The sequence below is a fragment of the Lonchura striata genome, chromosome 7, assembly GCF_050655825.1.
Source record: "Lonchura striata isolate lonStrDom1 chromosome 7, ASM5065582v1, whole genome shotgun sequence".
Classification (NCBI taxonomy): domain Eukaryota; kingdom Metazoa; phylum Chordata; class Aves; order Passeriformes; family Estrildidae; genus Lonchura; species Lonchura striata.
In genome coordinates, this window is record NC_140709.1 from 30181945 (window position 1) to 30193632 (window position 11688).

Sequence of the window (11688 nt, forward strand, 5' to 3'; positions counted from 1 at the left end):
ATTTGGGGTATCCCCCACCCCTGCCCCAGCTGGCAGGGTCCAGGAAAGCAGCTCCTCCCAGTTCCACCGACAGGTCACTTGCAGTTTTGGGCACAGAACTGCAGCACTTGGCACCACTGAAGAAAAAAGAGCAAACCGCAAAGGGCAAGTCCAATTACCTAATTACAAAGGATCTAGGCTTAGAAATACATATTTGTAAAAGTTTCCTGATTTAGAAAGAATTCTACATATTAGTTGTGGCTTTCGTCTTCTCCACACCATCCACACGATAAATTACAAATTTAGCATCTGACAGATCTGCACTACAGATCCCAGTGTTACAGATGAGAAATTACTGCCTGCATAGGACCTGATCCAAATTGTCCTTGAAGCTAGTGGGATCTCCCAGTGAGCCCCATGGGACGTAGGGGGTTCCATATTTCCCAAATTGCTGTCCAGTACTTTGCAAAGCCACTTCATCCTCTGGACACAAACCCAAAGAAAGCTTGGTAGAGGGTTCTGCTGACACACTACAACCAACATGCAATTACACTTCCATAGAGTCACAGCTGATGGTGCATTAAGCCAATTTTGTCTTTTATATGCAAATTTATTAAACATGGAGCAGCCAGTCAGCCCTACAATCCACTCTACACAGCCAAACCACACCATTTAAACCTGTATAATAACAAAACATTTAGCTCTGAAGATACATTTAGAGAACAAGGGTTTTCTTCTCTGAGCTACATCCTAATGTTTTCTTCCTTCCCTAATCTTACTTGCTAGGACATGTACAAATCCAGACAGTCTTTATCAGCTGGGTGTGTGGGAGGGCAGTTTCAGATGAAGCTCTTACGACTGCATTGTTTTCTTTATGAGAAAAAAAAAAATCAGCAACTTAGAGAAATTAAAAACCTAAATGACGTTCTTAAGAGTTCCCCTTAGTCACTTCCAAACTTTTTTCCTAATCCCTTTGAACTCCAGTAGTTTAATCAACAGCTTGTTTAGGATTAATCTTCTCATCCCAGTTACACAAACACACCCCAACATCCATCAAAGAATAAATTAAAAAGCAGAATCCCCATAAAGAGCCATAACAATTTCACATTCTATGGAAGGAAGATTAAAGGACTCAGTAAGACAAAGGCTGAAGACAAAAAGAGCATCTCTTAATGAGTTCCTGGGGCCCCTGTGCTCTCAGCAGCAGGGCCAGGCTCACCCTGCAGCGCTGCAGTCAGGGGCAGACCTGGCTGGGGCACAGCTGGCAGGAGCTCCACTGCAGCCATTAACAGAGCTCAGCAGGTCCGGGCTGGGCAGTCACAGCCCTGCAGCCTCCCCAGGAGCATGCACAGGTGCATGCAACTCCCCAAATTCACTGACCAGCTCCTGAGCCAGCCGCCAGCAAGGGCTGCAGGGACACTGCAAGGCACCTCCCGGGATGCCGTGGGAAAGCGCCGCCGGACACACGCACGCAGCGCAAATAACTGCTCGGCTCAGGGACAAAGAGCGTGTTCGACTGGGCACAGCTACAAGCATCAGAGAAATAAGGGAACAACCTGGCAGGTGAAAACACATGGGCCATGAAGGAGCCCAGGAGACTTCCCCAGAAACACTCCCAACCCCATTGCTTTTACTAATTCCTAGTCCTATAAAAGTACTTCAGGAGTTACCTAAAAAAACTGCCTTACAGTGAGGAAAAGACCCCTTGTTTTAGGAGTATGTACATGAGCTGCAGAAGATGGCCACAGCAGCCAGGTCATTACAAGACACAAGGTTCAATGCCTGTGAAAAACCTAAGGGGCTTCAGGGAAGAGCACCTGTCTCCTGCACACTGCCCTGGCCAGAGACCATGGTGGACAGCCCTGCAGGGCTGCTAAGGGGGCTGGCTGTGCAGACACTGCACTGAGGTAGAAAAGGTGTTTTGTACCACCCATCATGGCTTTGCAGAAGCAGCACTCACTGCAGACACCCTTCCTGGGATTTGTGATGCTAAAGATCAGCCTCATTTGGAGAGCACAGGACTGCAACCTGCCAGTTTCAAGTTAAGGCCAAAACTAAGTAAGTTGTGAAGGCAGATTACATTTCAGGCACTGCATTTTGGTCCACTATTTATATTTGTTCTTATAGCACCTTCCCATTTTCACTGTGAACATGGAGTAAGTGACTTTCTCCTGCATCCAAAGTTATGGATGCTGTACAGGACTGCTTTGCCACTTTCAAATCAAGGTGATTCATGCAGAGGATGGACAGAAAAAACAGATGGCAACAGAAATACAGCAGAACTTTTTCCACTGCCACTCAGCCATCAGTCCTTGTGCTAGGGCAGGTAGGAGAGGGGGAGCTGCTGTCAGGTGATGAGAACAGGGCATCTTGTGATTCAAGTGTATGGGGACTACTCAGCAGCACTTCAACACTGTGCAGTTTGTGTCTGGGTACGTGAACACCTTTTTTCCTTTGGAAATCTGTATTATCCAGAATGAGACTACCCTAAGTGTCACCTAGCCATTAATAGGAAAACATCTGTAAAGAGACTCCTTGACCTCATCACTGAGCACTGAGAACTGCCTTATCATGTCACAGTAATTCACAACTGCTTGTTTGCACAGAGATGTGTGTGTCTGTCTCTGTGAACCAAGGTGGTATGATCCCAGCTGTAAGGCTCCCAGATTCCTCTGCAAGCTGAGCACTCACTATCTTGACACTGATACCTCTGAGGAAAACAACTTTTGTCACAGGTTCAGTGGAAGATCAGAGGACCTTGAAAAATTATATTTAAGTTCATGTCCATTTCAGGGCACAGATTTCCCCTGCAAAGAAGTAAAAATTTATTAATAAACTGCAATAGTTTCATGTAAGAAACAGGAAAGCAGGAATGTTACTAACCTTGAGAATGTGAAGAGCAGTTTCTTGCTTTTTTTCCTCCTGACTGCACATCAATCATCCACTTCACTGCAGGGTTTTACTCTTATGCCTCTTATTAGCATTAATCATTTTTTAGTTGGACTTTGTGAACAAGTATTCTGTTTATTAGCTTAACAAAAGCTCAGATGCATAGAGCTACAAACATCAGGAACCTCAGCACACACTAACACAGGATTGCCCTTGATTCTAACTTCTTTATGCCACAGAGAAGACCACCAATGTGCACTTGAGATCCACACTGGAATAGTCCAATGAACACAGACCCCACCAAGCCATCACCTGCACGGTTCACTTTGCTAATTTTACAGCTCCTACTGACTGGGCAGCATGGCTCTCACACCATACTTACATCTTATGTACCTCTGGAACACATCACAGATACTTCCTGGGTTTAGAAGTCCTCTGGGCTTCCTTCTCACAAGCATATCTTATATCTTAGAGCAACACTGCAGAAGAAGGTTGTCCATGCATCTAGACTATACATCACATTTATTTAAACAAGTAAGCAATTTAAAGTCCCTGAGTTACATGTCACCTCCTTACACCATTTCCCCAGAAATGCCTGCTTTCTGCTTCACCAATGACAAGTACTCTTCCACAGCAGCATGCAGAGAGGATCTCCTGAGGCATGCCACCCTCTTGTGTCCAAAACAAGCTTCACTAGTTCCACCTGGAAGTACCAGGAAAGCACTTTACCAGAGTACAGACATACAGCCCTCGGGGTGTCTGGGCACACAGGTCTCTCAACCTCCCTTCAGCACTTTGTTGCTGCTGATGCTTGCATTTCAAAGTTCAGTATTTCACACCAAGCAGGGAACTTGCACCAATTAGAAGCAATTTTTAACAGACTACGATAGAGTACCAAAAGCAAAAAGTATCAAATGTAAACAACTTGTAAACATTAGTAACATCAGTAGAGTCGAATAACATGAATGACCACAGAGACAACTCAAAATTCAGAAACAGCCTTTTGTCATGAAGTCTTTATGGCTTGACAGAAAGAAAGATTTGTTTTTGATGTGGTTAGTGCAATTTTTTTTTTATTTGAGAGGTCAGTTAAGAAGAGTTAAACAGATGAATCCAGTATGACACCTCAGTTTCCGAGTTGCTGATCTGAAATATGGCACTGGACTCTCATCTAGAGTCAAGGCATTTGTGATCTCAGAAATAAAACCAGCTATTTGCCTCCCATGATATGGAGAGAGTTCTTCAAAGGATAATTCTGTTTTATATGAAACAGAGGAAGGAAAGCTTAACAGCATCACAAGTGCAGCTGTGTGCTTGGCCAGTACCTCTGCAATCCACATATACAGCTTCATCTAATACACAATTTATTCGGAAAAGTGAATGAAGGAAGGAGGAGTAGGCAGACGCATTGAAGAAATGGGTAATGCAGCATTTGAGAACAGTCCACTCCTGGAAATCCAGGCTCCTGCAAAGTAACCTTGGGCTTTTACGCAAGGAAAGGCTACAAAAAGCGTATCTTTCAACACTGTCTGAATTTAATCCTCCTATTCTGCTATCTCATGCAAAGCAAGAACCAATATCCATGCTTCTATCCAAAGCAAAAATCATTGTCACTTTCCTTGACAGTGATAATGGTGTTTAGAGAGAATTTTTCAAGTAGTGTACACCTTTCTGGAATCAGGATCAAGCTTCACAACACTAAACACATCTTCAGCTTTGATCCAAGCTATCCATTCCCTGATTCCAGAGACACCACTAGGTCTGGCACCACCATTTCCTTACACTTATTGCTTTACAAGCTATATTCATTCCCAGGACACCTAGCTCACCAGAGTGCTTTTGCTCTTCCCTTCAATTCTCTTCCCATGTGAAGAGCTCTCGTTATCCCTCGCGGAAGTCAACACACGTGTGTACAGGACAGAGTAGACCTATTAAGGCTACATGGCTGACCAACAGAAATACATGAATGTAACTGAAATTTTCTTCCGTTTAGCAAAGGGCACTGAGTTTTAATTGAGACATTTTCACCTGTGACCCTTACTTCCTCATATCCACCTTCTCCCCCTACCCCCTTTATGTACGGGGAACACTCGCTGTGCTTCCCTGATGCAAAACAAGAAATAGATCACATCAAGTTTGCTCCATACACCAAAAGGTTAAAAAAAAACCAAAGGACAAACTGGTTCACAGTTAACTATAAATAAAAGTGCAGTAAGTGTTCAAGTAGAGTGTAGAGTTTAAGCGAGCTGTACAACCACATTTGGCATAGTCATCTTTTAAAGGCCCTGCGTGGGTCCCTCCCGTTACTGACAGCAGGGGGAAGAGGCTGAGCACTATTTGCTGGTGCTGGATTTACAGGTCCTCGTCCATTGCCTCTCCCACTACCTGCATAAATGTGGCCGTGGTTATATGTGAATGGAAATCCACTTGCTTCAGGTCCAGTTTGTAAACCATTTCCTAAAAAGACAAACAAACGTTATCACGAGTTCCATGGGTTGAAATCACTGATTCCTGACATAAGTTTACCAACAGGGAATACATGGAGTTTGCAGTAAACACCAAACCCTGAAGACCAGAAGGAAAAGCCTCTCTGGCACTGCAAGACCCAAATCACAGCTTATCCCTCCCTTCCCAAGCTACCTTCCTTCCATCCCTTTCTCAACTACAGCAAGAAGGGTCATGGTAACAGCTGTATAACACTGGCTACTGAGTATGGGCATTGTGTAGGCAGGCTGGAACTAAGGTCTCCTCTCAGTTTACACTTGCTCAAAGCCTGGAAGCATTTTCATACTTAAGATTCTGTGTTTAAATACAGCACAAAATTATCTGGGTAGGTCAAATATTGGAATTCAGATTACCACCACATCTGTTTTCATGAGCTAATCAGGCAGGAAAGCCATGTCCAGCAAGACTGAAGTAATTTTTAAAGCCAATGTCTCAGGAAGTTTAAAGAAGTGGAATTTGCAAAAACTTTTAAAAAGTATCACAACAATTTAAGATTAGTAGAGACCCTTATGTGATATAGGCACCCTGAATATTCTAATCTCCTCCTCTCTCCTAACGGAGAAATCCTAAAAATAGTTTCAGGAAATGTTCATGCTTACGTACTTGAGGTTCTGGCCCCAGTCTGAATGACTTTTTAGAGTCTAGTACACATTTTTATTCCAAGAATGGAGAACCCCTGAAATAAATTTCTATTCCCATTAAGTGTTTCTCATTTTTTCACTTCTACAAACTGAAAAAAACTTACCCAGTGGCCCAAAAGTACAAGTACCCATACCACTTGATGCAGAAATATTATTCTGTTCACCCTGTGCCTTTTGAGAAAGGTAAAAAAAAAAAAAAAAAAAAAAAACATGGATCAGAGAAAGAAAATTCACATTTTTACAGAAAGGGGCTGATTTTTTCCCCTCTGTGTTCTTACAGTGGCTCCACATGGAATTTATCCGCTACTTCAATAATTGGCTCATTTTTAGCTATATATCTCTGAGTCCCTTTTTGCAGAAGAGTCACATCTGATCACAGCCTAGTGTGAAATATTCAGAACAAAGAGCACTTTAGACCAGAAACCTCAGACAAGTTTAACATACCAGCTTGTTCTGCCCAACGTGTTCCGAGTTGGGTTCGCTGTAGTTTGGCACTTCTGAGTACACCATGCAGAACCTGGGAAGAAATGAGGATTATTAGAAAGTTCTAAAGCCATTTTTAACAGAGTTCTCAACTCCACAATTCAGAGCATATATTCTTGACACATTCCATCAGACAGAAGTAATTACTCCAGATCCCACTGTTCAGAAAATATCCGTAGGTATTAAAAGGCTCTTTGATCCCTTTATAGGCTTGTGGTGAGGCTGCCACATCTTCCTGGTGAGGGCATTTCAATTAAGCAAAGGCAAGTATTCATTTAATCAAGGAGGTAAACGGGCCTAAATAAAACAAAAGGTGATGAAAGGGCTCCCTTTGTCTCTCTTCCAGCTGCATAATCCTGTCCAGCACCCACTCACAAGGTCACCTGAGGCACTGAGTCACCCAGCCTGCTCCCAGACAGGGGCTGCATTACACCTCTAGAGAAAACACTCCCACACTGTGCACTGCCCCTTAACAATAACAGCACAGAGGAGCCCGAAACAGGCAATGAAATTCAAAGCATCCTTTTCCACTCAAGAGGACTATGGCAGAATAGGCTCATCAACTCACAACATGGACATTATGACAGAGAAGAAGAAAGATCTGGATCATTACACTGCTTGGAATGGTTAAACACAAGTGGAGCTCCCACCTGCTGCTGGGAGGTACACCTCAGATAATACTCTCATCACTCCAGCCTGCTGGAGACCAAGTCAGCTGGGTGACTTCTGAGGTAATGGATTTTGTACAAGACTATCTGTAGATTTTTTTTTTTGGTGTAAATCCATCTGAACACTGGGCATTTCTGAACCATAAAGGAGGATATGTAGCAACCCCAGAGCCCCACTTCCCTGATGGCTGCAAGGTTTCCCATAGCACTTTGTGCAACAATGTGAGTACTCTTCTGGTTAGAAAATGTTGCTTTTTTTTTTCTATTGCTCAAGTATGTTAGTCATGTTTGCTCTTAGGCAGGAGCTGTTGCCCCAGTCTGTGGGCAGTTTAAAGCAGGTTTAATGAGGTTTGCTTCTGCTTGGATATGATTCACTGGAGTGACCTTGCTCTTCCTTCTCTGCACTGCCTGTCCCTCAAGGATGACACACATACAAAAGGCTTCTAACCAAAATGAAGTGGTTAGTCAAGATAAGGCCTAGCTAAGCAAAGCAGATTGTCATTTATACAGTTCTTCCTCCTAGACTAGACCTGCACCAATGATGGAGGCTGATTTCCCTCAAAGTGCCTACAGTCCAGACAGGGTTAGAGCTCATTACATCCACAGCCAACTGAGAACACACTTTTGTTGCCCTGAATTCCATTTCCTAAGAGCTACCAGGTCTCATACTTACCATGGCACTCTGTGAGAAGTACGAACACACAATACTTACTCCCCAATTTTATGCAGCTCCCCTCCTCGTCCTGTGTAAAGTGTCAGGCATCCTTTCCACAGAGATGCGTACCTGGCCAGAGAAAGGAGAAGTAAAACAGTTTCTTAGTGAATGAGCTGACAGAGGAAGTGGAAGCAGGCTATCTTCCAGGAACTTAACAAGTATTACACGCCAGCATGGACTAAAAATGTTCCCAGGTTCCTCAATGTCACCAACGCCAATGGCTTACAGATCCCCATGTACTACTTCCAGCAAAAGGTACCGGAAGCTCAGCAGACTCCTTTGACAATTCCAGGAAAGCAGCCAATTATTTTGAGATTGGATGCTCTTTCGTTAACTGGAAAAACCCTTATGACTTGTCCTGCAGAGAAAAGGCATTTTGCCAAAAGTAGTATCTGTGTTATATTTGGTGACAACTCTCAGTTCTGCTTTCAGCAGGAGCCAGGAAGAATCACCTTTGCTTGCTGGAGAACAGCTACTGCATGCATATGATCAAAAGTGCTTCCATTCCTAATATAGGTCCTTACCAGACTGGGTTTTTTAAAGGCACAAGTTTGGCCATCAAACTCCAAGTGATGAATGAAAACACACTGAAATCGGTTTTTGATTCCAGGAACATTCCCTTACAAAGACAGGGTGAGTGCACTCTGTTCTTTATGATGGCACTTGACTTCAAGCACAGAAATCTGAGCCATACAAAATTTTCTGTGTAATTGTTCCCTTTAGTGAGGAAATCAAGTTGGTGTAGAGAATGAGGAAAATGCAGACCAGAACACAGGCACAGTTAGTGCAAGGGAGTTAAAAAGAGTATGAGTGTCTCCTAGCACAGGAGCAGGCAGCCTCAGCAACTGCACTCACAGGAGTCACCACTCTGGACAAGTCACCACTTCCTTACGCTCCGGGTGTATCTCTGGAACAGAGATAACAAACCTTCCTCTTGCCCTTGGCCTTATCTGCTGAGACTGGGAGACATCCGGCCATAGGCAGGGCCCTGAAGAGGCACCAGGGAGCAGTCAGGCTGGCAGGAGAGGACAGCACTGCCAGTGCAGTGATAACCTTCTCTGCACTTCAGCAGGAAAGCAAGGCACTGTAACTGCAGATACTATCTTGGGAGCTTTCCATCCAGAACAAGGATTAGTGTTCTTCACAGATTCACTTTAAAGATTCCCTCACTGCCTAACCTGTAATAACCAGCTAGTCAGGCAGTCTTGTGGCAGAAAAAGGAAATGAGCTACCAAACAATAAATATAAGTCAAATATACATTTACTGGGAAAAGACCCAGCAAGCCATGTGACTAACAACCCCCAGCACAAAGTTACTCCACGTATGCAAGCACTGGTTTTTAATCTCAAAAAGAGCGGGCCATAAAGCACTAAACTCCAGCACTAATTTCAAATTTAAAAATATTAAGTACAACAGCTTCCTGTAAATGGGTTCACCACCTTTTGCAGGGGAATGCATCTGAAGCTTGAAATTCAGCAAGGGGCAAAAAAAGGCATAATTACTGGTGGTGCCTGTGTAAGATTTTCTGCTTGCATCAGAGGGCATCCTGCCCTATGAAGCCAGATTGGCCTACAGAGCTGAAATTTACCTGCCTTGCAATGGCAACACCACATACTCAATTATGTTTAAATATAAAATTGTGTTTGGAGAACCCTGTATGCCAGCATGAGGCCAGTTTTCTGAAGATGAGAGCCAAACCAGAATGGATTTCACTTTTGCCATTTCACTCCCTCTGCAGTCCTGAGGGAGCATGCAATTCATGTAAATGAAGGCATGACTTTGCCACCCACCAGAATCAGTGATGTCAGCTCATAAATTTAATACATACAAGCCAAAGCTCAGTTTTTTACATTAAACAATGCCATGACTCGTTGCACAGAAACACCAGAGCAGTTACAGTAAGCCAGTCACAGAAGGGAGTACAGTAATGCAGCTGAACAGTATTGCTCTTAATTTGTTTCAATGTCATCTACACCCAGGGCTTTGTGCTGGCCCAGAGCTCTGGTTTAGTTCCACCCATCCCTGTGCTCCACGTGCTCTCCACGCAAGCAGCCTTCCCCAGAACCACCTCTGCTGAGGAGTCAGCCCATTTCGTGTAAAAGGACATTTGCATAGGAGGAAGCAGCTGTAGTTTTGGTGGCAAGGGTCATGCAATTTCAGTCCAGAACTGAGAATGATACTCAAATGGACAACTTAAGAGCAGCTCAGTTAGAAGCCTGAGTTGCCTTTCACCTACTTTTTCATAAAAACAAATTAACAGGACCTTACACACACTGCAGATCCTGGAGTCCTGTAGGCCAAAGGATCGGCGTAATGGCTTTCTAAAAGTGCACCTAACTGGAATGAAGCACTCAAATGAAACTTACTATGACTTAGCTAGTGACAATTTAAGTGACACGGAAAAGGATTTTCAGATTGTCAGTAACGTTCTCACAGTAAGTCTAGGGGTTGGGTTTGTTTCTTTTTTTAATTAAATTACCTCTGAGGAATTATTTGCACCTAAACAAATTAACACATTCTACAGTGTAGCCCTAGAAAGAACTTTTATAGTGAAACTGGAAAGGTTCTCCTCTGCCTGTCACTTTTGTTACATCACTCCAATGAAAAGCAACTTTTCTGTGTGATATGTAATCATCCTCACCTTTCATTAGGGAGCTGACTGCGAAAGGAAAGAATTAGCTGTGAAAATAAGAACACGCTTTGGACTTCCCCAGCTTGATTTACAGGCCAGGACTGACTGTTGCATTCCCCCCTGCCCCAGAAGTATTTTCCTAGGACGCTTTTTAAAGCCAACACAAATCTCTTCACCACATCCTCATGACAAACCCAAGCCCCTCCTTGCCTGCACACTCACGCTAGGCACGTTGTGGCCTGGGGAAGGTGGGTTTAGTTTGGCAGTGAGCTCAGGGCGCTGTCTGGGTTACAGGGAGCGGTGGGAGGCGGCGGCCGTGTCCCCGCGGCCCGGGAGGGGCCCGGGGTGACAGCGGGCAGCGCGGCCGGCGGGCGGCCCCGTACGCACCCTTTGGTCAGGCGGATGATGTCCCCCGGCTGGATGAGGCCGCCGATCTCGTCCCACACGCAGATGGTGATGCTGCCCGTCTTGTCCGCCACCTTGCAGGACCTCACCTCGTGCCCGTCCTTGGTCTTGGTGACTCGCCCTGCGGGGAGAAGCGCGGCTCAGGGGGGCCCGGCGCCGCCGCCCCCCCGCCCGCCGTTACACGCGTGGGCGGTCCGGGGGTGGGGCGTGCCGGGCGCCACTTACCGATCTCCAGCACAATAAAGATGACATTTAAGTTTTTCAGTCCGGGTTTTATGTCTTTTATAAGGAAATACGTGTCGCTCGCCGCGCTCATGCTGCGGCCGGCGCGGGGGTGAGGGCTAGCGGGGCGGGCCGAGCCCGCATCCCGCGGGGGAGCAGAAGCAGCGCAGGGCCGGGCGGGGGGGCACCGGCGACCCTCACAGGGGACGGGGACACGAGCACCGAGGGGCTGTGCGGTGACTGTGCGGCACGCCCGACCCCCACCGCTCCCTCTCGACACCGACACCAACAGCACAGCTCCCACACCGCCTCCCTCTCCCGCCGGCACTGAGGAGCACACGTGCGCCGCGCTCCGCTTTATACCGGCCGGGCGCTACCAACCCGGGCGCCGGGAGGGGGAGGTTGCGGCGAATGGAATCGTCCGGGGCACGCGGAGCGCCGGGAGTGGGTAACGGGCGGGCGCGAGCCGGCGCCGCGCGCTGATTGGCCAGCGCTGCCGCCGCCATCTTCTCCTTCTCGGGGCGCTGCCGCTGCTGGGTCGGGGCTGC

General features: G+C 45.9%; 1 protein-coding gene across 1 annotated transcript; it reads right to left on the minus strand.

Annotated features, from left to right (window-relative positions):
• Positions 1–3373: 3373 nt before the first annotated feature.
• NABP1 (nucleic acid binding protein 1) lies at positions 3374–11469 on the minus strand. The gene is made up of 6 exons (XM_021531362.4): positions 11144–11469; positions 10901–11039; positions 7878–7949; positions 6459–6531; positions 6119–6185; positions 3374–5325 (listed from the first exon to the last, which is right to left on the minus strand). Exons 1-6 carry the CDS (start codon positions 11232–11234, stop codon positions 5138–5140), a joined length of 630 nt encoding a protein of 209 aa, XP_021387037.1. The 5' UTR covers positions 11235–11469; the 3' UTR covers positions 3374–5137.
• Positions 11470–11688: the final 219 nt, after the last annotated feature.